Source organism: Balaenoptera acutorostrata, chromosome 17 (genome assembly GCF_949987535.1).
Source record: "Balaenoptera acutorostrata chromosome 17, mBalAcu1.1, whole genome shotgun sequence".
NCBI classification, from domain to species: domain Eukaryota; kingdom Metazoa; phylum Chordata; class Mammalia; order Artiodactyla; family Balaenopteridae; genus Balaenoptera; species Balaenoptera acutorostrata.
The window spans coordinates 15306421-15332008 of record NC_080080.1 but is presented as its reverse complement, the minus strand read 5'-3'; the positions used below and the strand labels follow the sequence as shown (position 1 = coordinate 15332008).

At 46.9% G+C, this 25588-nt stretch overlaps 1 protein-coding gene across 14 annotated transcripts in view; it reads right to left on the bottom strand.

Moving 5' to 3' along the window:
• Positions 1–25588, bottom strand: part of MTSS1 (MTSS I-BAR domain containing 1) — a 166915-nt gene that overhangs the window by 24725 nt on the left and 116602 nt on the right. For 7 of the 14 annotated variants that reach the window (XM_057531709.1, XM_057531712.1, XM_007188875.2 and 4 more), the window contains exons 4-7: positions 10859–10943; positions 8265–8356; positions 6812–6886; positions 2760–2771 (exon numbers count right to left, since the gene is read on the bottom strand). In XM_057531709.1, coding sequence (XP_057387692.1) covers positions 2760–2771; positions 6812–6886; positions 8265–8356; positions 10859–10943 — 264 coding nt within the window. The remainder of the gene's footprint in view (positions 1–2759; positions 2772–6811; positions 6887–8264; positions 8357–10858; positions 10944–25588) is intronic. The other 7 variants (XM_057531714.1, XM_007188876.2, XM_057531711.1 and 4 more) reach the window with 1 other exon arrangement.

Below are 25588 nucleotides of genomic sequence, written 5' to 3'. Positions count from 1 at the left end.
GGGAGAGTGATCCACTCATTGACTGCAGTTTTGCCAGTTTTGTAAGCACAGAAGAAACGGGTGAGGAAATGCAAACATGCACCCTGATGCAGCCAGGGGCCGCGGAAACCACTGCGCCAGTGGAAAGGATTCAGCATTGCACAGGCTTTTTGCTTTCTCCGTGTGGAAGAAAAGAAGGGTGATGGGTGGAGAAGTTGAGTCCAGTAATGGGGGTCTGATCAGAAATGGGGCCGAGTGATCGAACCATCTGGAGGCAGGTAGCTGAGGCTGACACAGGGTGTCACTGTGGTTCTCAGTCCACCCAAGGTGGAACTGGCAGTCTCCCCAAAAGCTGACTTGGGGTATCACCCGCACTCCCCCTCTGAAGCATGGTCACCTTTCCCACGGTTCTGGTGCTCCCGTCTAAATGGTGATGGCTCACACTGTCCCCTCTACCTTGAGCAGCCCTCGTTCCACTCTCCACCAGCTCATCCCTCTTCATCCTCCTCATCACTCACCCACACCAAGCATACATGGGTTCCTTGCGCCTTGCCCAGCTGCTACATCTTCTGCTTATACGCATCGTGGTGCTGAGCTCACCAGATTAAACTACAGTTGACCCTTGAATAACACGGGTTTGAACACGGGTCCACTTATGTATGGATCTTTTTCGATAAATATGGAATCGGCTTCCAAATCCACAGGTTCCGCATCCGTGGATTCAACCAACCATGGATCGTGCACTATCTTCACAATCCTTGGTTGACTTCGCAGATGCGGAACCGTGGATATGGAGGGCGGACTACAGGACATGAGCATCTCATAGTCTGAGGCAGGTCCTGGAACCAATGCCCCTCGGATACCGAGGAACGACTATAATTGGTTTCCTCCCGCTAGAGTCTCAATTCCTGGAGGGAGCAGTGTATCCCTGGCTCAGTACACTTTATTGAGTTGTAAATTTCTCCCCTGTGGAGGCCCCCAGTCATTGCTTATGCAAGATTCAAGGTAAATACTTCTAACTGACTGAGGGAAAGTTCTGTATATACGTATTATTTTCTACTTTTGTTAAACCAGGACATTTTAACTACCATGAAACTTTGTTAAAATACAGATCTCCAGGTTCAAACATGATTTAAAACTTGTAAACTAAATTTATGAGGGCTTCAAGCCACACAGCTTTCTGAAGTTTTTACCCCCAAGTTCACTGCTATAATATGTCACTGTGGCTCAACCCTGTGAACTGGCCCCTGCAAGACAGAGAACTAGAGGGGGCTGCAGAGATTCTCCCTACGATGGGCAGAATCTAAGTCACAAAAGGCTGCGTGGTTCCTTTTCTCATCCCTAATCCTACTGTCGGTCACTTAAAACAGAAAGCACACCCCATTTACTCCACTGACTCAGGTCAGGCTTTCAAGCAAAGGTTCTAGTGAAACTCTGTGTCCTCAAACAGGCCACATGTTGTATGATTCCCTTTATAAGAAATGTCCAGAATAGGCAAATCCATAGAGACAGAAAGCAGATGAACAGCTGTCACGGGCTGGGGGGAGGGAGAATGGGGCAGGACAGCTTTAAAAGGAAAGGGATTTCTTTCTGGGGTGATGAAAACGTTCTGAAATTAGACAGTAGTGATGGTTGCACAGCATTGAGAATGCACTAGAGCCACTGAAATGTACACTTTAAAATGGTTAAAACAGTGCATTTTATGTTATATGAATTTTATCACGATTAGCAAAAGAATGGCTGTGTCTTACCTTCCTCCCAAAGGTGCACTAAAAACTGTTCAAGCTGTCTCAGAACCACAACACTGAGGACTGGAGAGGATTATCACCTTTAAAAGGTGGGGGACACTATCCCAACATCAACGTGACGGGAGGGAGGCAGAGCTGCGTCCCCCGCGACGGCAGGTCATCCCAGCCCCACCTGTCAGAGGGGACCTGTGTGGTTCGGGTTCATCGTAGATGACAGAATCCAACACAAAAACCTCTTTGGAGCTGCTCAGTGCAAAGGCTCAGAGAACACTCGGGCACACTCAGGCAAGATAAGCTAAACGGACAGCTCACAGACAGACCTCTGCGAGACACAGGCACAGCCACGAGACACCGAAAGCGACTTGAGGTTTTAGTAGCGTTGTCACCCACAGAATGAGGGTCAATTTTCAGTCAAGAAGAATCATTTTGATTACTGAATTTGAAGATCTGATACCTTTGAAATGAAGCATTCCACAAACTCTGCTGAAATAAGAAATACTTTTGATTTTTTTTTAAATAAATGGTTGGTTTCGAAAAAACTATATGGTCCTGGGGGGACAAAGTTAAAGATATGTGGCAAGCTTAATACAACCAAATCCGATTTGGGAATTATTTTGAGGAGTTATTTAGCGTAGCTCTCCACGTTTTGTTTGTGATATAAATACACACATATACACTTAGATATGTATGTATAGTTATATTTATTTCCTGTGGAAAGGAGGGTTTAAGTCACTCTGTATTTCTTTTTTCCATGAGTCTAAGGCTGAATTATGAGGATGCAAAGACTCTTAGAATGTTGAGCTAACCCATTAAAGGGCCAGACTTCAAAGAAAGAAAATGATTGATTGAAACAGACACACACACACACACACAGAGTTTTCTTAAAGTTATGGAAGATTAAGTAGGCGCCACTGATTGTTCTGAACTGGCAGGAAAACTGGGGCAACTAGCATAGGTCTGGACAACCACGGAAAGCCCACAGTAAGGACCACACCGTGACCAGCCACCAGAGATTCAGGATGACAGACTTACCGAGAGCGTCCACTGGCAGGGGGGGGCGTGCGGTGAGAAAGTGCAGGATACACAATTGACACAAAAAGGAAAATAATAAAGTCAAACTGGTATTCGAGCAGCAGTCTTACCTTTCTTTCATGTGTTAAAACAGTCCGTGGCTTGCCACCGAATTCTACATTGGGGCGATTAAACTCACATCCACCAAGAGCTGCAAATCCAAGTTCCCTTCCTTGACTTGCTAATAGTCTTTCCTTCCCATCTAAACAGACATCTTCCTAGTTAGTAATCAGCACCCCTAGAGAATGCAGCAAGGTTCTCTCTTAAAAAGAGAGATGAAGACTATATTCCTGTAAGAAGCCAATTAAGATGCTTTAACAAGAAGAGCTTTCAAGTGTAATTTATTGTAACTTGAAAAGTAACTAGGGAAACCAGGATCGAAAGTTCAAGCTGGGGTGAAAATGAAAATTAAAAAAATTTTTTTTAAATTAAAGAACTTAAAATTTTCGTATAATAGCAAATAATATGCTAATATGGGACTCTGGGAGTCTGTTTATTAGGTTTGTAATACTAGCTTTGCAGCCTCTGGTGAAAACAACTATCTCAACGTCAGGCTCAAGGGTTAACATGTTAAAATGTTCCAGTTCCCTCCCTCAACGTCTCTGATAAACTTTTAGTAGTTACAGATGGAAACAGAAGGCTTTACCATAATTAATTTTTTAATTAAAATTAATAATAATATGGGAGTTAACTAAATGAGAAATAAGGCTTACTGGCTATACAGTAAGGTGGCAGAAGTGGGCAAACAGCATAAAATGTTTCCCACTTCTGATCCTCTCTTACTTCCCCCAGTTGGGTGACAACCAGCTCTAGGACCTCAAGGGTCACGAGCTGACGTCAAGCAGCAGGGCTCGATGAGGGTTCACGAGATGCCACTCAGAACCTGGGGCTTCTGGGTCAGCTCCACACCCCCTCCCCACCCTCCTGGCTGCCTTTGTCTCGTCCCCCTGACCAGTCAACAAGGCGGCTCTGCCCCATGCACTGACCCTGGGCGCTGGCCTGGAACTTCTCGGAGGGCGGGGACCATTCCTCCAGCCCCCAACTCCCTGCCTAGTTTTTACGCCCGGTAGGTGTTCAATAGCCTGCCTTCCACAAAAATAGGTACATTCACCCACAGCTGGAGCACATGTCAAGTTGTCTTAAAATGATTTTAAGGTAAAGTCTAATCAAACCCAAAAAACCATTAAGAGTTTTTTGACAGTGATATTTAAATACCTTTAGAGTACAAATTACCCTTCTATAGCATAATAAAAAAAGAGTCAAACAAAGAATGTGGCAAAAGGTGATACAGCTGCAGAGTGAAAGTTAAGGTAAATTAGTCGCACACAAAAATCACACCCCATATGTGCCTGCCTAGGTCAAAGGGAAGTGCCAGAACCATGCTTAAATGCATAAAGGCATTTAAACTTTGAAAAGGAGAGTCAGAAGATTTTTTTAGATCAAAGATCACAGTTTTGGAAAAAGGAGTGGCAGAAAGCTGTTTGATGACCTTCTGAAAACATATTTAAGAGGAAGTGATTATTGCACTGTATAAACCAGATTCAGTTCTATCAGGACAAAAAAAAAAAAAAAATGTATCCAAAGCATTGGATAAATCTCAGAAGGAACTACCAACACTTTAAAAGTCAAGAGTCTAGGAAGCTACCACTTGAGCACTTGAGGGAGATGAAACCGACAGAGAGGCATTTAGGCAAAAAGGGAAACCGCAGCTAACCAGACCCCAAAATAACTGGGAGTCTCTAATAACCAGATTTCTTCCAGCCCTTAGCTTGTAGTGTTTCCGTTCTCCAGCCATACTGCTTCTAGGAGAGCACTTCATAACATTCACTCAGAATGATAACTCTGGTACCTCCTAGAAAGCTCCATTCACCCCAGAAATATACAAAATGTGAGTTTTAAAAGGCACTTACATATTTTAGAAAAAAAATTTTTTATAAATGAAAGAAACAAAAACTGTTTTCTGGTTGTTCACTGGAGTATCTAGAAAATCATCCAGAACATTCTAAGCTACTGATCTGACTTGGCGTAAGAACACCATCACTGCTACCTTGTCTGGAAAGGATATGGTGCCCAAGACCATCAGATATACGACTGGGGCTGAAAAGATGGATGCTTCAGAAACCCCTGATCACAGCCTCTACTGTCTCAGCCTTCAGGCCCAAGTGCCCCCAAGAAACCTCACAACTAAAAGCCAATTATGCCCGAGTCCCAGGACCAGAAGCATCCCCTCATGTTATACAGTCCGGCACCTCCATGTGTCCTAAATCTTTCTATCCAGCGCCTTAATGGGAAACTCGTTATCCTCTCTAGGCAGCCTAAGCAGAGCTGGGCAAGTCTAATTACCAGTAACTTCCTTTTGTGTTGCACTGCAATCAACCTATCAGGCATCCCCTGTAGGTCCAAATTCTGCTAATTGGACAATGCCAGTGACTTTGAGTGACAGATGAAGACTGTTTCAGCCTCCATGTAGAATTCAGATAAAAGGATTATCACTGCAGCCAAGAACTTAAGGCCTCTGAAAAGAAAACTCTGGAAGAGAGAAAGGAAAACCTCTACTTTTTCTTACCTCATCCCTTTCACCAAATTCCCAAACCTTTTCCAAACCCCAGATCTTCCTTGGACCCTCTCTCCAAACTCATTAATCTCTCCTATCTCAAAGCTGACGTGTTGTCAACTAGGTAGAGTTCAGCTCCAAATTTTTACCATCCTGTTCTTTTATGGCACCTCAGATTCAATGTAATATGGTGGCAGTTTTATTTACATTTACCTTTAGACTCACTAAAATGTTACTGGCCACAAACCCTATTCCACTTGTCGAATGCTAGCTCTCAGGCACCTGAGTTAGATAGAACATAAACTGCAGAAGCACCAAGACCAGGAAAACACATCCAAAAGAAACAAATGGGGCCAATACTAACAGAAAAACTGATCGTGGGTGAACATCCTGCTGTCTTTATCTTGAAATGGTCTCCTGGTTATTATAAGAACTGGGGGGACATTCTTCAGAAATGCCAAAGCTTGAAAACTTTGTCCTGTCCTCGCCCCTCTTCTACCAAAGAATCCCATCTCTCCAGATGTTTCTTTTAATTCCAAATGAGAACTGCTTGCTTAGGAAAGAGGAAATTTGGTTTTGGGGATTTCTACCTTAAAAAGCTGTTGTCTCAAACAAACGCTAAATACTACCCACCCACAGAGCATCCTGATGGGGGGGGAGAAAACCCATTTTATCAGCTGTGATGCAGCAAATTCCAAATCGTGGTATCGAGAAGAATTAGTCTAGAGGGAATGTCACCTGCTCAAGTTCGAGAGAGAGTCCCTACATCTTGTTAGGTCTTAGTAAAATGTTACAAATGCTTTCAAAGTGGATGGAGCTAGATTTTTCTCTTAAAACTCCCAGTTCAAGCCGGAAGAGCAAAGCTGGGTCATGGATCTGATAATTAACTGGTTTGCAAATGACAATCAGCTGGGGGGAAGGAGGGGCATCTTGCACCAGCAGTCTCATTTTCCTTATCCAGCTCCCACCCTCATGAACACCACGAAAAATCTCCCTACACAGCAATGATTCCCGGCTCCCACTGCAGCCTTTTCTAACATTCTCACGAGACTTAATAAAGGGTTTTGGAGATTATAGGCTGTGAAGGATAGAGGAGAAAATGACGTAATTTCTGCAATAATTACTATACAACATTTGCAAAGAGGCTTTTATGCATTATCCCAAGCCTTCCAAGAAATTTATAGGTCTCATCACAACACACAATAAGCATGGAAACTGTCAAATTTTGGAGACCGGGTGGGGGGAGGGAATGAGTCAAGTACAACTTTGCAAGGGTCTCAAATTAATAGATATTCTGCACTTGGGGACTTCAGTTCAGATAGATTCTATTAGCTCCTATCTGTTCACAGGACCATTACATGTAAGGCAGTCTGATTGAAGACTTTCCACTTCAAAGAAAAATCAAGCACGTGCTCATTTTCCCCAAGTAACACATTAACAGCAGAATTTGCAGAATTACCTTTTTTTGCTTTCTTCTGCAGTTTCAGTGTATCTGAGGACTTCTTTTTTATCTCTTGGCGAGCTTTTTTATATTCTAAGAGAAAGCAGAATATTGAATAATTTTACCACTTAGCTCAACAGAAAACACTTTAGCAACAGCCACTACTTTCATCACCAAAAGCATAAACTATGACATGCAATAAACAGCTTTACTGGAATACGAAATGATAAAAATCTCATGAGGACATTTTGCAGCAAAGGGGCTATATGAACACGAAAACCAACAAAATGCACTGGGGTCTTTCCCTACAGTATTCATTCATACCAGCTTTGAGGAAACATGGTACCCGGGAACATTTTAATAAAAATTTTTAAATTCACAATTTCTCAGCTTAAGTATCAGGAAATATTTTCAGTATTATCTACTTTCCCAAGGCCCAAATCCACAGTGCTTCATTCCAAAACGAACCCATGTGGCAAGACGCTGGCCAAATGTTACAATTCAGAAAAGAGCGCCTCAGACTACAGCAGGAGAAACCAGACCACATGGAAAAGAACTGGGAAAGGCCCAGCTGCCTTACTTTCACATCAGTACCAAGGCCAGACACTGGACACGGAGGACGGGCAGCCCGCGTGACTCACATCCCCACCGGCCACTTCCTCGTCCCCCACCAGCCTACACCCACCCTGAACTTTTCCATCTCTGTTGTTGGCATCTCCGTCACCCAGGCATGAACATCTGAAATGACAGTCACCTCTGATACTTCTCTCCTTTGCTACCCTTATCAACTAATCACCAACTCGACCAGTTCCCACAAAGCCATCCCCGACCTTTCCCTCCCACCAGCCCTGAGCCTATCAGAGCAGGGCTCTCTCTTATATGCTCTTGGTAGCACCTATTAGTCAACCCTTTCCGGTTTCATCCCCTCAGATCTGCCCACACGTTTTCCCTCCACCACACTTACTGCAGGTTGTATGATCCGTGGAGCAAGGTCTCCTGCCCCTTCCATACCACCAGCACCCCACCCTTCGGCTCCAGGAAGACTGACAGGGGTGGTGTCTGCCTGGACCATTCTGTCCCCAGACCTAGCACAGGAGGTACTGAGACCCACTGATTGAAGGTTAGCCTACATCATTAAAAGTTTGGTTTTCACAATGTGCTGAAATGCCCTAAGTGCGTCTCTGGCATTTAAGCCTGCTGTTACAAATCACTTTTAATTCAGCTGATCACAAATAATGTCACGGAGCGAGATCAGGCTACCCACTGAGCGATGCTTCATGCCCAAAACCCAGCACTGAGTCCTGCAATGGGATCACTTTTGACCCCTCATCCTCCAACACTGAGATGTCCACAGGAGCAGTGGGGAAACAGCAGGTCCTCAGGGTGACATCAATGAACCCAGCAGAGGCACAGACAGCAGCCGGCAACATGCCACCTGAGACTAATGTGCATCAGCCGCCTTGCCCAGTACCTTTTGCGTGGTCTTTATCCAGCTGGTTGGCCACTTTCTTCCATTCTTCCATCTGCTCTTGAAGTGGGTTTATCAGACAATCGATTAAAGCACTTGTACCAAAAGAGAAAGAAAAGGAGACATTAAACAGACACATTCTGTTGTCAAGGTTTACACTCAGTTGTCAAAACGTACCTGAATCACAATTACCTGAAGCAAAACAAGGCAGCATACTAAGCCCAAGTTCACATCCAAATCCCCCAATTTCACAGCAACCGCGTCCTCAGGAGGCTTTTCAATGACTGTTAAGAAGCTGTGCACGTGACTGGTGGGCGTGACCTCTTCTCATGGCCCCTTTTTCCATTCCCACACTCGTATTAACAAGCAACGCTGCAGATCAGTGGGGTCACACCTCTGGCTGCACAAGGGAACCAGCTGGAGAGCTTTTTTTTTTTTTTTTAGATGAAAGTTACTTTATTTTTATTTTATTGTATTTTATTTTTTTTTGGCTGTGTTGGGTCTTCGTTTCCGTGCGAGGGCTTTCTCTAGTTGCGGCGAGCGGGGGCCACTCTTCATCGCGGTGCGCGGGCCTTTCACTATCGCGGCCTCTCTTGTTGTGGGGCACAGGCTCCAGACGTGCAGGCTCAGTAGTTGTGACTCACGGGCCTAATTGCTCCACGGCATGTGGGATCTTCCCAGACCAGGGCTCGAACCCATGTCCCCTGCATTGGCAGGCAGATTCTCAACCACTGCGCCACCAGGGAAGCCCTGGAGAGCTTTTAAAAGTTGAGGACACCTGGGCCTTACCCCATACCTGATAGAAACCTGGAGGGTGGGGGGCCAGCATTACCTTTTTTAAAAAAGGCCCACATGATTCTGACGTGCATTCAGGATAATAAGTCATGAATGTAGACTGCGGACAGCCTAGGGAGGATCAGAGGGGTGAGGGGTCTCCAGGTACATCCCTTCTTATTTTGTGCACTCTCCCAAACAGACTGCAGTTAAATGAGTGGAAAGGTAGCCCTCAACAGAGAGGAATCATGAGTCAGGGGAGCCGGGGTTTTTTGTGCAATGGAAGTAGAATCGACCCGATCCTACATTACAGAGATGTTGTTGAGAACTTAGAGAATGCCCATAAACTGTTTGAATGGCATTGGTGAGAACTGCAACAAAGGTATTCTCAGACTGCTTTTTGATCCTGGGCCTCCTGAAAATCTCCAAGCTTTTGGTACCACCTCCCGCTTCTCTTACCAGGGTCTAGTGGCACCACCCCCCTCGCACGCGCATCCTCTGGCCTCCCTTCCTCCAGCTCTCTGTCCAAATCTTCCTTCTGAACAGAGACGCTCCCTAACCAGCCTGTGTCCAAGAGCCGCCACCCACCTCATCCCGTGTGTTCCTCCTCCTGTCACTCATCACCGCCTGACATTCTATCAGGTTTACATAAGTGTCTGGAGCGTACGCTTCATGAGTGCAGGATGTGTTTCCTACTCAGGGCTATGCCCTGCACACCTAAGACAATGCCGGCACATAGCAGGTGCTCAATACACCGTGGCTGTTGAATTGGCATCTCTTCATCCCTAAAACGGAATGAGGTGTCACAGGACTGGCCCCAGAATAAACAAGGTGACGTGTGTGGGAGGAGGCGCAGGGGGTGCCACCTCGGCGAGCACTCCCCAGGGGCGAGGAGGGAAGGAGGAAGCCAGATCTTATCACACGCTCCAGCAGGTGCTTTCCACTGTGTGGACGCTGCGTGCATCTGCACAAGAACCCTTCAGAGATCCCTACGCCCATCTGACAGGGGCTGAGAGCCCAGCCCAAGATTACGGCATGTCAGCGGCCAGCCCGGGGTTCAAACCTAGGCCCGGTTGACTCCAAGACTAGGTGCTTCCCGCTACATTCTGCAGCCTCCTGAGGTGGTCCTGCAAGAGGGTCAGAGGGATTCCACCGTGACAGCCTCTCACGCAACTTGCAATTCACAAAGCAGAGCGGTGCAGAAGGGCTGAATTATGCTGATCTCTTTGGGAGAATGTCCCACTCTCACTGGAACACTGGTGACTGTAGACCCCCGTGCCAGCCACTGCCATTTCTACCCATTCTGGACGCTTGTGAAACAGACAAGAGGCTGGCAGTGTGGAAGGTTCTATGAGCCACCCCTGCCCTCCTCGGCGGGCCTGGAGGACGTACATAGGTCTCGGGTAACAGGACGGCAGTGCACGCCTCACCCTCCAGTACGGCAGCTCCTCTTCCTACGAGGTCCCTGCAGGGGTGGGGGACCCAGAGGTCTCAGCAGGGCGCTCGGTTCCTCACAGTGATGGAGCGTGAGGAGAGACACACAGAGAAGATCCCAGAGGGGGGTGCAGGCTCCATGAGGCAGGGACCCAGGCTGTCTGGTCCTTCACTGGAGCCCCAGGGCCCAGACCGCTGCCTGGCAGATGCCCAGCCAAATACTTGTTCAGTGAGTGAGCAGAGGGGTGGGCTGTGATGAGAGATGGGCTGCGGGGATTTAATGTTATAGGGAAACCAGTGCTGCTTGAGGCAAGTTAGGCTACGCATCACCGCTTCCTTAACCTGAAATCAGCAAGGGCGTCTGAGATCTGGGGAAACACGGTCCTCACCTGGAAAACTGCCTCAGCTTGGCTTCTATGCTCCGATGCCTCATGCACATCCTGGTTAAGGCCGAGCCGATCTCCCTGGTACCACCTGGAAAAGCAACAGAAGCAAACATGAGGGACAGAAGACAAGGAGGAATCACTGAGATCCTTAAAGAGAGAATGAAAGAATTAAAAAACTAGCCAGATTTCACCACGTTATAAAACCCAAGCCACGGTCTTTCAGACTTCTCACCAGGCTTGTGTACACAGATGTAAACATATACATATGGCTACATATCTTGAAATCATCATCAAAACAAAAGCTACTTTTACTATATACGATACCCTCTAATATTTTCTATTCTGGTTTTTTTTTTTTTTTTTGGTTTTTTGATGCTGATTGTGACCCAGAAGTTGATTTTACAACCCACTCATGAGTCTGAAAAATACTTCTCAAGGAAGATGATTAAAATAGTATCTGACATAGTATCTGATATTTACGGGAAAGCTGTAGTTTTGTTTTATTTTTTCCACTTCTGGCAAAATAATCCTCTTAGCATTATTCAGAACCACCAATGAAGCCACTCCATAAAGCCACATATTCTAGAATACAAGTAATGTAGAGAAGAGCAGGGCTAAAGCAAGATGAAAGAGCAGGGTATGTTTTTTGATGGGTTTGGGTAACACCAGAGAGAGAAGTTCTCAAACGCAGCAAATGTCGAGGAAGTTGAAATACAGCTTAGTGTTCCTGAAATTCTTGTCATACTTTTCCCTTCAGGCACACCCTTTTCTAAGATTATTTTTGAAGTTCCCTTCCTTCCTCCCCTTAGAAACAATGCTTAAATCAGCATTTACTTGGGCGTGGAGGAGGGGGAAGCAGACTGTATCTACAGATGGTAACTCTGCACTGAGTACTGGAAAGCACAATTATAAATGTTATGAAAACACTGGGGCTCATGAAATCAGAGGGAAAAGTGTCCCCAAAACCATTATTTTGTTTTTAATTTTTTTTTTTTTTACAGACAAGGCCTTCAAGGGAAAGCGCAGTAATTTATGGCAGGTTTAACCAAATCAAGTTAATAGGAAAAACATTCCCTCCCCTATTAGTACTTGTGACATTATTATGGGCTGTATTTTCCGCTCTGCCTTCTCTCCTAGAAATGCCAGTGTGATGCTTCACTTCCACCCGTTTTCCATTTTATTCTGCAAAACTATCAGGTTTCCAGAACCAAAAAATAAAGTAATAATGGTGATACCTATTTAATATTTCTATATTTTATTTCAGTCTGAAAAGAAGCCTTCTGGAGCAATTCTTCCATTCCTCTAAAACAGGGTTTCTCAATCTGAACCCTACTGAACACAGGGCCAGGATGATTCTTTGTTAGGGGGCCGTCCTTGGCGTTGTAGGATGGTTTGCAGCACCCTGGCCTCAACCTACCAAAAGCCAGTAGCAGCCCCCCAGCCTGTGATATCCAAAAATGTTTCCAGACAGTACCAAGGGCTCCCTGGGGAGCAAACTCTCCCCCAGTTGAGAAACACTTCCGTAAAAGAAACTGAGTAAGAATTAAAGGTCATCTGAGGCTGACTTTCTAAACGGCCAGAAGTGTAAACTGTTGCCCTAGAGCAACTGGCACCTGCCAGGAGGTCGTGACCACCAGAGCCTCACCATCTACACTGCAGCTTGCACCTCTCCACCCGGGAAAACCAGTAAGGGGCGCTGTTTTCACATGAGCCACTTGCCTTCTGGGCTCACTTCAGGTTCTTAAGCCTTTACTGCTTATAAGCAAGGACGAGGAACACTTAATCCGCAGGGAAATATCTCTTATTTTTCCTGGGCCTTCATTTAATTAAAAGTTAATAACCTGGCCACACAAGGAAACTGGCACACTCATTCACAGCTGGCAAGGGTGTAAACTAGCACTTTTCTGGAGGAAAATTTGGCAGCATGTATCAAGGAATGCCTTAAAAACAAGCCCCCTCTTTGACCCAGCAATTCTACTCCTAGAAATTTTACCAGAGGTAACAATTAAGGGTGAGAGCAAATCTTTACCTATGAGGACAGTCACTGAAATGTTGCTTACGGCAGTAAAAACTGGAAATAACATCCCATTCTAGGGAGCAGGTTGAATAAACCCTAGGACATAGCCACACAACAGACGAGCACGCAGTCACCCAAAGTGCTGGAGAGTGATGGTTCATGTCCCAGGAAGTGAGTCATTTGTAGAGACCTGAGGATGTGCTGGGCCCTGGGATGAGTGCTTTGCACACGTGAGCTCATTTAATCCTCCCAACCAGCCCAGGTGTGCTGGTGTTACTATTATCCCAGACAGGAAAAACGCCTTCCGTAATTTGGCCAACATCACCCTGCTCGTAAGTGGGATTCTATCCCAGGTCAAATCTCCGGAGTCCATGCATTTAACCACTCAGCACATGGCACTTACTACAGACAAAGGGAGATGGGAAAGGGCAGAGCCAAGAGCCCGAAACGCTCTGCTAAGCTAACTTAACTACACACTCTTATGGATGTTGAGGCTTTACGGTCCAGCTCTCAAATTTTTGTTCCTGAGCCTAGAACTGTTGAATTGGCACCACGGGAACTAAGCTCCAATCTTTGCTAAGCTGTTACACAGAGCTAAGTGAGCGAGAGCTGCTTCGTTGATTACCCGTGAGTTTGAGTTTCCTCAAAATAAAATTCTGCAGCTGGAAAAGATCACCTCAGAGCTCAGCTCCCTGACCCCATCTCTCTGCTCCCGATTTCTGTTAGCTTCCCAGGTATTTTCATACACTGCCACTGGTCATTTATCATCCCCAGGAAAGCCCAAGGCTTCCCAGAAACAGCTGAACTGTGGGATGAGAACAAGCAGTTTCTACACATGCTGTGTGCAGCCCACCACTGTGCTCTGCAGCACAGGGCTTCCTGTGAGAGAAGGAAATGAAGAACCAGAGCACACTCCCAAATAGCAGTGTCTGTCCAAGTGGCAAGAGGGCAGGAGACAGGCAGCTGACATCCTCCGTGGACCCCAGGACCCAACCATTAGAATTACTGCTGATCTCAGCCACGCAGGGCCCTCTAAAAATAGCTCTATCTATGGATGTGCTTAACAGGGTCTTCTGCTCTTCCTGACCCTTGCTAAGAACTAAAAAAAAAAAAAAAAAAAAAAAAAAAAAAAAATCAGCAGGTTTGAAAAAGCTTCAGAGGAAGCTGGCTTTAGTTACAAAGCCAGAGCAGACATCTGGAAGAGCTCTGAGCTGACAGAATATTTATGGAATCAAATGACTGCGATGTACTCAGCAGCTTGCGAGTAAGGACAAGATCTTACTTGTTTCTGTTTTCCCTGCACCCAGCACTGGTGCAGACCGAAGAAACCAACATGGACCACTTGGAGAGCATTTTTTTTGCTATACCTGGAGGCAGAGCAAGGGACTGGGTTTGTCTTTCGTTTAACACATAAATATTTGTGTATCATCTTTGTGCACACAATAGAAGACTCAAAATAAATACAAGATCCTTATTATCTTACAAAAGGTCTATACTGATTCAAGGTCAGCCTGGAGAAACAACGGTGTATTAGTTTTTTTTAAATTGCAGTATAGTTGATTTACAATGTTGTGTTAGTTTCTGGTGTACAGCAAAGTGATTCATATCTATATATTCTTTTTCAGATTCTTCTCCATTATAGGTTATTACAAGATATTGAATGTAGTTCCCTGTGCTATACAGTAGGACCTTGTTGTTTATCTAATTTTCTATTGTTGCTGTAATAAATTACCACAAATTTAAATTTATTTAAATTTTAAATATATTAAATTTAAATTTATAAATATTTTAATTTAAAGCAGCACACATTTATTATCTTACAGTTCTGGAAATTGGAAGTCCAAAATCAATTTCTCCAGGCTAAAATCAAGGTGTCAGGAGGGCTTTGTTCCTCTGGAGGCCCAGAGAATCTGTTTCCTTGCCTCTTCCAGCTTCTACCGGCCGCCTGCATTCCCTGGCTCCTGGCACCTTCCTCCACCTTCAAAGTCAGTGGCGTCACAACTTCAGTCTTCTCTAACCTCTGCTTCCATCCTCACATCTTCTCTGACTCTGATCCTCCTTCCTCCTTCTTATAAGAACTCTTGTGCTGTACTGGACCCACCTTAATAATCCAAGATAATCTCCCCCATCTCAAGATCCTTAGCTGAATCATATCTGCAAAGCCCCTTTTGTCATGTACAGTAACATATTCACAGGTTCTGGGGTTGAGGACCTGGGTATTTGGGGGGGCCTTATTCTGCCTACCAAAGATGAATAGGAGTTGTTAATTTGGGGAGAGTGCACAGGGCACTATGGTCCACTCTCCAGAGTCCATCTATTCCTCCCCAGAGGATTAATCAGGGCCAATGATCTAATGCCATCCCCTTTGGCAGTGGCTGGTTCAGGGATGAGACAAAGATGGAGAGGTTGATGGGGAGGCCTTTGGGGGAAATGTCCCTATGTCCCTGATCTTTTTTTTTAAATAAATTTATTTATTTATTTATTTTTGGCTGTGTTGGGTCTTCGTTGCTGCGTGCAGGATTCAGTAGTTGTGGCACACGGGCTCAGTAGTTGCGGCACGTGGGCTCTAGAGCGCGGGCTCAGTAGTTGTGGCGCACAGGCTTAGTTGCTCTGCAGCATGTGGGATCTTCCCGGACCAGGGCTCAAACCCGTGTGCCCTGCATTGGCAGGCGGATTCTTAACCACTGCACCACGAGGGAAGTCCTGAAAATGTCCCTGATCTTAAGATCAACACACCGAAGAGACCCCACAGGTCATGAACTGGAAGCAGGCTGCCCAGTTGCCGTGGTCAGCCCGCTTTCTGGCCGTGGCGACACCTGCCTTAGGAGGAGGCCCGTCCTGTGGACAGAACACAGAAGGAGCCTGAGTCTCCAGTGACCTCGCTGAGCTGCCAAATTAACACAGTGGGAGCCTGCTCTCCTGGACCTGGGGCTCCTGTTTTGCAAAGTCACACATCTCCTTATTTTTAAAGCAACTTTGATTTGGTTCTCTCTTTTGCCAGTTTAAAGAAGAGGGAAGGGAGCAACAGCCTCGTGCTTCCTCACAGCACCGGGAACCACTCCGTGGCTAAAAGAAATATTAAGTCCATCATTCGCTGCTGAGAGAGGCACAGATACTTTATGGCAAAAATCTTCATTCTTTTCAGTGTGATACATGTTAAGAACTTTCTCCCATAACAAGCAAAGGTTTTTATGATAAATTAGTGAAAAATAAGCCGACGATCAAAACTGGGTGATCTGCAAAGGAGATAATCAGTGGAAAGAAAGAAGTAAAAAGCCTAGAGGTTAGACTATCAAAGTATGAACACGGGAGCAGAATACGATGAGTTTTGCACAAGAAGACACAAATTCCACAAACATTTTATTCAGTATTGTATTAGTTTCCTAGGGCTGCTGTAACAAAGTACCCCAAACTGGTTGGTTTAAAACAACCAAAATTTATTGCCTCACCATTCTGGAAGTTAGAAGTCCAAAACCAAGGTGTCGGCAGGGCCCTGCTCCCTCTGAAACCTGCAGGGGAAGAATTCTTCCCCGCCTCTTCCTAGCTCTGGTGGTTGCTGGCAATCCACAGCTGGTAGATGCGTCACTCCAATCTCTGCGTCTGTCTTCACATGGCAATTTCCCTGTGTGTCTGTCTTCATGTGAGACATATGTGAAGGCATTCTCCTCTCTGCCTGTATCTGTGTCCAAATTTCTTTCTTCTTATAAAGACACCAGCTGTACTGGATTAGGGCCTACCCCAATGATCTCATGTTAACTTGATTACACCTGCAAAGACTTTATGTCCAACTGAGGTCACATTCACAGGTACCGGGAGTTAGAATGCAACTTGTCTTTTGGGGGGGAATACAACACACCCCATAGTAAGTATCTACCATACAACAAGGATTAAAGTGATTCCAAAGATGACAAAGACCTAGCCCTGGAGGGGCTCACAGACTGGCTGGGGGATTGCTATGAAATGGTGCAGGGAATGTGATTGTTGCAGCAACCCTATGAGGTAGGTATTATTGTCCTCATCTTATAAATGGAAAAAACTGAGGCTCTGGATGGTTAACTAATTGGCTGAGGGCCACAGAACTGGTAAGCAGTAGAGCTAAGATCCAAGCCCTGCTTTTACGGATACCGAAAGGCTCTCTCCCACCACGACAAGCTGGAGGAATTCCCCACCGAGGACAAAGAGGCACATTAAAGTCCCAAACAGAATACAAACCTTTTAATGCCTACTGGGGGAGGATACAGGGAGTGGGGGGATAAGGAGAGGAGAGCCACTGACCCACTGTTCCTTCCCCCCCAAAGCCTGACATGGCCACACCCTCCAGACTGCCACCTGCCACAGTGGCTTTGCAGACAGAGGCGGGCCGGTGGCATCCATCAAGTGGCATTGCCCATCCCTCCATGCTGCCTCACTGGCAGGTGGCGTCCATCTCCCCACGCAGCGGAGGACTAATGGACAGGCCATCTTGCGGTTTACAGTGTGCAGGTGGTGAACGAGGCTTGAAAAGCTGTTCTTTCAGGCTCGGCTTCTGCTGCAGGAGGGGTCAGGGCTGGAGGAAGCGAGGTGTAAGAAGTGCCCGGGTGTAAGCGCACGGCTACGATAAGGTGCTGTGCATCTTGGCCACCCCTCTGAGCGCTGATGTTGTTGGGAGGCTAATTAAGAATCAGACGGCACCCCTGGATGGGAAAGTGCTCTCTGAAACCTCTGCAGGGGAGAGGGTCACAGGGACAGGCCCACCCAGGGCAGGTCCTGACGTCAGCACTGCTGACACTGTGGACCAGATCCAGCTTTGCTGAGGGAGCTGTCCTGGGCACTGGGGATGTTTTGGTTAGCCCTCCCCCGCGCAAGTCAAGTCGACCAGAAATGTCTCCAGACATTGTCAATCGTCCCCTGGGTGCAAAATCGCCCCCGTTGAGAAGCACTGGCCTAGGGGAACATGTGTCCACCCACGAGGAGGGGTCGCTGATTCCAGTGCCGGACCTCGGGGAGCCTCAACTGACACACTCCACTGTCACAGCAGCTGCTATGGGAGCTATTAGCTGGCTGCCCACCCCCAGCTTCACAAGCTCAGACAGGCAGCTCCTGTCCCCATAATGAAGAAAAGATTCCACTCGCCACTAGAGACACACTGATTTCAGAATATGAAATTGACATTCCCCACAAAGTCAACAGGCACAAACTCCCTCGCCCACACACTTAGGGACACAGGAATTCAACCAGAGGCAGAATGTTTTCAAGTCCAGAATATGAGAATACCCAAAGGATTACGAAAGAGCCCGAAGCCCACGGCAGGCAGAATCTAAGCACACAAGTCCCACCATCTGTATGGTTAGGAGAACTCCTCTGTGAGGCCAACAAGAGGCAGGGGAGTAAGACACTGACCTCAAACCACTCAATGGCTTGTGACTTCTCCCTGGTCACCAGCCAGCAATGCACTGTCAGCCCCAAAGCATCTCTGAAAATCTGTGACTCTGGACACCAAACAGGCACCAAGCACACCTAACCTGGCAGGCATTCTCTTCCTGTGGATGTGTGAAACTGCTTGCTGCACCCAGTTGTTTATAAGTTTAAAAGATCTAAGAGAGGAGGCCATGTTCCCAGGCACATAACCACCAAACATACCAAACATCAAATACACCTGTAGGTTGCCCCGTGACATATTTTTATCAGAAATCTTTTTCCCAAACATATGTTTATCCACACCCAATCTTACCTGTTGAGGTGTAAGTGGGCCCCCTCGCCTGCCCATTGACCCCCAAAAGAGTCCTGGGGGCACCTTAGCCGCTGTATCCCACCCTCTCTCCCCTCCGTGCCACACACCTGGGTGACAGGCAGACCCTAAGCAGCCTGCAAGCCGCAGAGCGTCCGAAGCAGCTGCTTTCCTACTGTGGCTGATTTGGAGTCTTAGCACAAAGTCCTTGGCATCTCCCGAATTAGCATGAGGGTCAGGAGGAAAAGCAGTAGAGCCAAAGGGTTAAGAGCTTGGCTCTGAAATCAGACAATGTGGATTCAAAGCCCAGCTCCCCCATTCGCCAACTGCGTGACCTTGGGAAGGGTCTAACTTGCTTAGATTCAAATGCTGATGACTGTACTCCAAAAAAATGGTTATGCCAATTGGTGTTTCATGTCATCTTTGTTGCATATAAATACCACATCCCAAATGCATCATCTGTAATTTCCAGTTGGGGCTTCTTGTGAAACAATCTGAGGTATCCTAGATTCTTTTTTTTTTTTTATGATTTTTGTCCCAGATCTTTTACAACTGCCTCATCCATATTTAATTTGATGGCAATATATATATTTTTTGAAAAGCAACTTGCTTTTGTCTTTCTAAACATTCCACTTATTCTGCAGAAACAACCAATCTTGATTTTCACATTCCTATCCCAAAGATTTATGTACCTTATAATTAAATAATGTAATGACATACAATTGGCATATACAGGTTTGGGAACACACACAACTGACCCTTGGTTAAGCTGACAGCTCAGGTAGAAGAAGTGTGTGGACACAGAGAGAAGCCTACTTAGCTTCGAGCTTGTTGCAGGCAGGGGTTGGTATATTTTATAGAGAAAATAAAGAGCCCTGGTTACATCGATGGGCCAATTAAGTAGGGCTTTGATGTAGCAATAATCAGCCAAGTCCTACAAAAAGGCGAAGGCCAGAGTAATTAACTCAGGCCCGGCTGGAGTGTCCATCCACGACGATGCGCTAGCCAGCGTGTGACAGGCCTCACTTCTCCCGCATCTAACATCGCCCTTCCCCGAGGAGCTAGCTAATGGGTACACAGAAGGCAAGGAAAGAGTACAAAGGAACAAAGCCAGAATTGTTCCGCTGGGGCTCAGGGTGGGCCGCCCCCAAACGTGCCGTACTGGCATATTGATTCTTTTGAATTAAAGTTACTTAAGAAATGGCCAGTGCAAGAGGGACACTCTGACCCTCCTTTATGTCTCCCTGAAAGCACAGAAGACATCTCTCATGTGAAAGGTGCCCTCCCTGCATCTGAAAGTAGAAGGACACCCTTTTGGCCAGAGAGGGGGAATGTGGGCCAAGAAACCTTGTTACTTCTTTCATTTACTACGCCAAAACCAAACTCTGTTCAGATTCTTCCCTAATTGGGCACACAAAACCTACATTTCTTTGTCCTGTCAATTTCTTACAAATTTATCGGTTTTTCTGTCTAAAAAGTCTCAAATTTGCCTGCTTTGGCCCTTTTGTTGGTCCCATTTCTATGAGACCTCCATGCACACGAATTAAAATGTGTGTCTAGGGCTTCCCTGGTGGCACAGTGGTTGAGAATCTGCCTGCCAATGCAGGGGACACGGGTTCGAGCCCTGGTCTGGGAAGATCCCACATGCCGCGGAGCAAATGGGCCCGCGAGCCACAACTACTGACCCTGCGCGTCTGGAGCCTGTGCTCCGCAACAAGAGAGGCTGCGATAGTGAGAGGCCCGCGCACCGCGACTAAGAGTGGCCCCCGCTTGCCACAACTGGAGAAAGCCCTCGCACAGAAACGAAGACCCAACACACCCAAAAATAAAATAAATAAATAAATTTCTTAAAAAAATGTGTGTCTTTTTCTCCTGCTAATCTGTCTTGTGTCAATTTTATTATTAGTGCAGCCACAAGAACTCAAGATAGGTAGAGGGGGGATCTTCCACCTCCTTGACGGTTCCCTCTTCCCAAACATCTTCGAAGACCAAAGGCCAAGAAGGAGTAGTCCAGAGGGCCCACCGGGGAAGGATCTCCTCCTTATCAGCAGTTATGCACCAACCAAGTGGTCATTGGATGGGACTCAAAGCTGTAGCGCTGAGAGGTTCACGGTCAAGCAACTACAATGAGTCCATCTCTCGGGGACCCACACCTTCCTGGTTAACCAGCTTCTAAAGGTGCCCCCAGCCAGAGATCTCTCTTTGTTGTTTATTTTCATGTCACAAAGCTCAAGACCGTTGTGTCATCAGCCTCCTGCCAACAAAGAATGGAAAGGAAAGTTCCTATGGAATCCAGGACCACTTCCGCAATGACCTGCGGCAGGTTGCGGGTTCAGCAAACGAGGAAAGAATGTCTCACTCTCCTTCCTCTCAAGCCCCTGCTCTCAGAGCCCAGAACCCTGAAATGTCAGGTGCCTTTTCACCTTGACGGCAGGCAGGAGGGCAGCCTGGGCAGCGCATCACAGGAGCCACGTCTGCGTGTAGCAGCCGCCACTCCGGCCGGCCTGGCGGGCACACCATCTGCCAGCCCGGTGGGTGCCGGGGGAACCCACGGTTCCGCAACCGCCACGCCAGCGTCACGCCTGACGGTGAAGCCAGTGTGCCCGGGGATGCTTTCAGTTCACAAGCTTAAGTGCTGGTACACGGACCGCGAACGGTAGAGTGAGAGAGTCTCAAAGTGGCACCTGGGTGTGAGCCTGAATTCTAAGAATAAAGAAGGGAACTCAATTCTGATGCCCAAAGAGGCTCAACCATGACGCCCAGCTAACGAAGACCACACTTCACCCAAATGTTCAGTCCAAGGGACCGAGTCCAAAAGGCCATTAGATGGACCCCTACAGTGAGACCAACAACAGGGTCAGCAGGGAGCCCTCGGGCACTCCAGGAAGGGGACCAGCAGGACCTCAGCTGGAGGCCAACACACTTGCTTGAGGTTCTAGGCAGCGGATCTTCCAGGTGACCTCCAGGCTGGATTAGATGAGCCCCCTTTACCGCTGTAAGAAAAATGATCTTATGGCAGCTGGGATGCTGGAGGAGAGACAAGGGGTGTTCCTATATGCCACAAACACTACTGTGTTCGACGCTACTGTGGTCTGACTCTTGGACTGTCAGCGGAGGAGACAACCCCTGCCCTCCTGGGATGCAGCTCATCTAACCTCGGAAGCCACAGATTTCAGGGTGACCTTAGGGCTGGGAGGTGCCTCGGAAAACTCACGAAGCAACAGACCAGTGGTTCCTTACTGCTCGGCGCCCAACGCTTGCCTTTAATGAGCAGAGAAGTTCCGGATGCCCCCTCAGGAGACCCTCACTCACTGCCGTTTCTCTTGCTCAGGGAAATGCATCCGCGTCCTTCACTGTGTCCCTGTGAGAAGGCTGGTTCCTGTTGGGAGCACTGTCATTTTCATTAAAGGTCTAAGGAGGCACTCAGGGTATTAAGAATATCAAAAAAACAAACTGTTTCTTCTGGCTTCCTCAGCATTTTATTTTTATTCTTGGGCGCAGACAGATGGACAGCGGAGAGGTGGCATCATTTAATGCCCTGTATCTGTTTAACTACAGGGAGGGAAGGGAAAGGGATAAACAACTAGTTACTGGTATTATGAGTTACCATACAGACCATCTATCATTTATATCAGCCACTCAGTAGAGACACTGGTCATCCATAAATCACTGAAGAATATCCAAATACCTTATGCTAGTCCTTAAAATGGTTTCAAAACTATCCAAACATTTCTGTATGTGCTATTTAAATCACTGAAATATTCTTGCAACAAATACACAATTTGATTTCAAGGAAACGAACGAATGAGAAACATGAATAATATTTTAAGCAGTGGAAGGATCTGTCCCTTTGTCTTCAGAGGGTTACTTAGGACAAAAGTGGAAAAACTTAAAAGATTTTCAAAAATAAACCCGGAAAGCTCCTGGACAAAGGAAGCCTGACTTCCCTTTTGCTACAATGGCAGTCCTAACATGCTTCCATCCTCAAGGAGGAGAAAAACATGCAGAGTTTCCTGTTCAGAAACTGTATTCTTGGGCTACTGTATGTGGCTGAGATGTGTGGGACAATCCAGCTGGTGTTCACGGGGCACCTAATACTGCGCATGCAGCAAATGCTGGGGAGGATCGGCCACAGGTTTTGGGAAGACGCACATGCGGGGTACCCACACGCGGGGTGGAAGATACTGCAAACTGTTATCAGCTGACAATCTTTCAGCCAATCTCACACTTCCCAGCTTCTCTCACTTCACGACTTTTCAAAAAGCAGAGGAAACAAGAAAGAAAGAAAAAAAAAAAAACTACACATAGTCCCACCACCATCTGGTGGCTTCAGACCAGCAAGCATGAGATTCTGGCATGCACGGTACTGGCAGCCACAAAGACCAGTATTCCTCTTCTTATGTTGCTGTTTCAAAAGCAAAGTGAGAATGGTAATATGGAAACACAAAAACAGGACACGCTCGCACTTCTAGGAAAAACCCTAGTAAGAGCAAAGGCGTTCCGACAGGGACTCTCCCCACCTTCATTTCTGATGGAATGGCGCCTGGCTGAAAAGTACTGCGGGAGTGTCACCTGGGAAATGCCGCCGGCTCCCCGACATCTGCCACCATGAACTCCCGCTGCCGGGGTCTGCCTCTGCCGTATGGGTGCAAAAAGATGCTCCCGCTGGAGCCAGGCGTGAGCAACTCGAGGACGCCAACGCGTGCCAGCAACGCAGATGTGGGCTGATGTGCAAAACCACACGTCGTTTTCTTAGCTCATGAAACTGAACTGTCAGGCAGATAAGATGCTCGCAGCCACTGATCTGAGCATTACCTCCCAGGCAGCTTTCAGGGATAAATCTCAAGGTGGCCTGAGGAATATGGAAGCAGAGGAGGGCAGTTCGTGTTTTAGGGGTCAGAGTTAACAGCCTGAGGCACCCATCTCCCCCAAAGGGTTGAGACCCCAGAAAGTGAACCCTTGATGCCTCTTTAGCTGCTCCTTTGGCTCTGCTTCTGTTGGTGACCAGACTCCTTGTGACAGAGATTATCCTTAGGACAGTTTATCCTAAAACCTCCAGTATCTAGAGTCAGGTTACCCTTGTGTGTTGCTGGCCTAAGAGCTACTCTATTCTTTTAAGGGGCTTCTATACCTCCCTGAACTATGCCAGAATGTGCTGACTTTACTATCTCTCAGGAAGCAATCTTGCTGCTTTCCAAATTATTAAGAGTAGCTACCATTTACCGAGCGTTGGCAATCTAACAGGCACTTGCAAGCACACTGTATTCAATTTTTTAAATCTCATGATACTCCTTCTATAGGTATCATTGTAAGGTAAGGATTATTATCCTCATTTTACAGATGAGGACAAGGGGGCTCAGAGAAGTTAAGTAATTTGCCCACGGTTGCACAGGAGAATTCAGGATCTGCATCCAGGGCTGAGTCCATAGTTAGAACTTTTAACCATCTGTGAAGACATCTCCCTGTTGCTAACATGTACCAACATATTTGGTGGATGAGAAGTTAGGTGTTTGCTCTCCACCCCCATCCTGTGATTGAAGGAAAATAAAAACCCTGCTACCCAGACATCTGTGTTATCAGCCAGACTCAAACCACACTGCCGCCACTTCAACTGTGTGTGAGCAGGCTGGTCTGCATGCAAGGCCCTGGGATCAGGTGGGCATGGGCTGTCTCAGCATGCCTCACCTCCTGCAAGCTTCCTGTGGCACTGGGATGCTATTTATTCGTGCAGAGCACCCTTCCCTACTTGCCAGAAGAATCTTTCCCCAAATCACCCTTTCAGCTACTGACCCATCCCAGGAAGGGCCGCTGAAGTATCGTTTCCCAGAAACGGCCATCCCTGCTTAGCCGAATTCAGCATCCCTTGGTTTTCTACAAACACTGTGTTTCTCATAAAACAGCACATAAAGTGCATATCTTTGGACATAGTAGGTGCTCAACGAACCTGACTAAGTGGGACCTGGCAGACATGCCAAGCTTCAAGTTCTAGGCCCGTAACACTGGCTCTTCCCAATTCTCTTAGTACATCTCCCTCCTCCCCACTCTTTTCTCCATCCCTACTCCACACCCCACCCATCCCTGTAATAAGGAACCCATCAGGAGAGGTTGAGATTTAAGATTCTATGGGAAAAGTGGTTGCACTTAGGCCGAGACTACACCCGTGGCACTGGAAATGCAGTCAGAGTTCCCTTTTGTAGCTAACTTTCTAGCCAAATTCACTTAAGATCATTCAAACAGACTTAATTACCATCTTAGTGTCTTCTTCCCCTCAATTTCTATTTCAAGTCGTACCTTCCCCCAACGGTTTCTGAATGAATGTCTGGATGGCTTCTGACCTAAGAGTAACTGAAACTCTAACCCTGGTACAGCCAACAGGAGGCTGACTCTTACAGCCAAACCGAGAAAGCAGGTCTAAGGCTCCAGGTGGCAAGAAAGCAGCACCGTGACACAACCAACATGTCCTTAGGACCCTACAAGCCAGGCCAGCCCTGACCTCCCATCCTCCATACGGGGTGCAAACTGGTTTTAGCTCCTAGTTCCCCAACTGAGTCTCAAGGTCAAGCAGTAGTAATGTGGGTCCAAAAACTATTCCTTTCCCCAATTCCCTGAGAACTCCACCACCACACAGACCGTGCCAGGTGAAATGCAGGTGGACCAGATGTCCTTGACTGGGAGGAGAGACACGTCGAATGTGACTGTTCACCGTGTTGCACGCCCATAGGATGTGGGGGCTTTTGCTGGGACAGGCTCCTGCTGGTGAAGCCTCCCCACCCCTGCCAGACGTCTTCCTGCCAACAGAGAAACAGCAACTCCGGGTCCAGAGAAAAGAGGAGGCTTGGGAGCATCAGACAACGTTTGAGGGCAAAGTGGCTCAATGGAAGCTGAGAGCGGGTCACAAAGTGGTCCTCGGTTCCTACTGGCCTCCATCCCTCCCCATACCTGGGACAATAAGAAGCCTGCAGAGAACTCAGTATAAAAAGGTGGGCGTGGAGTAATGTTTCTCCTCTGC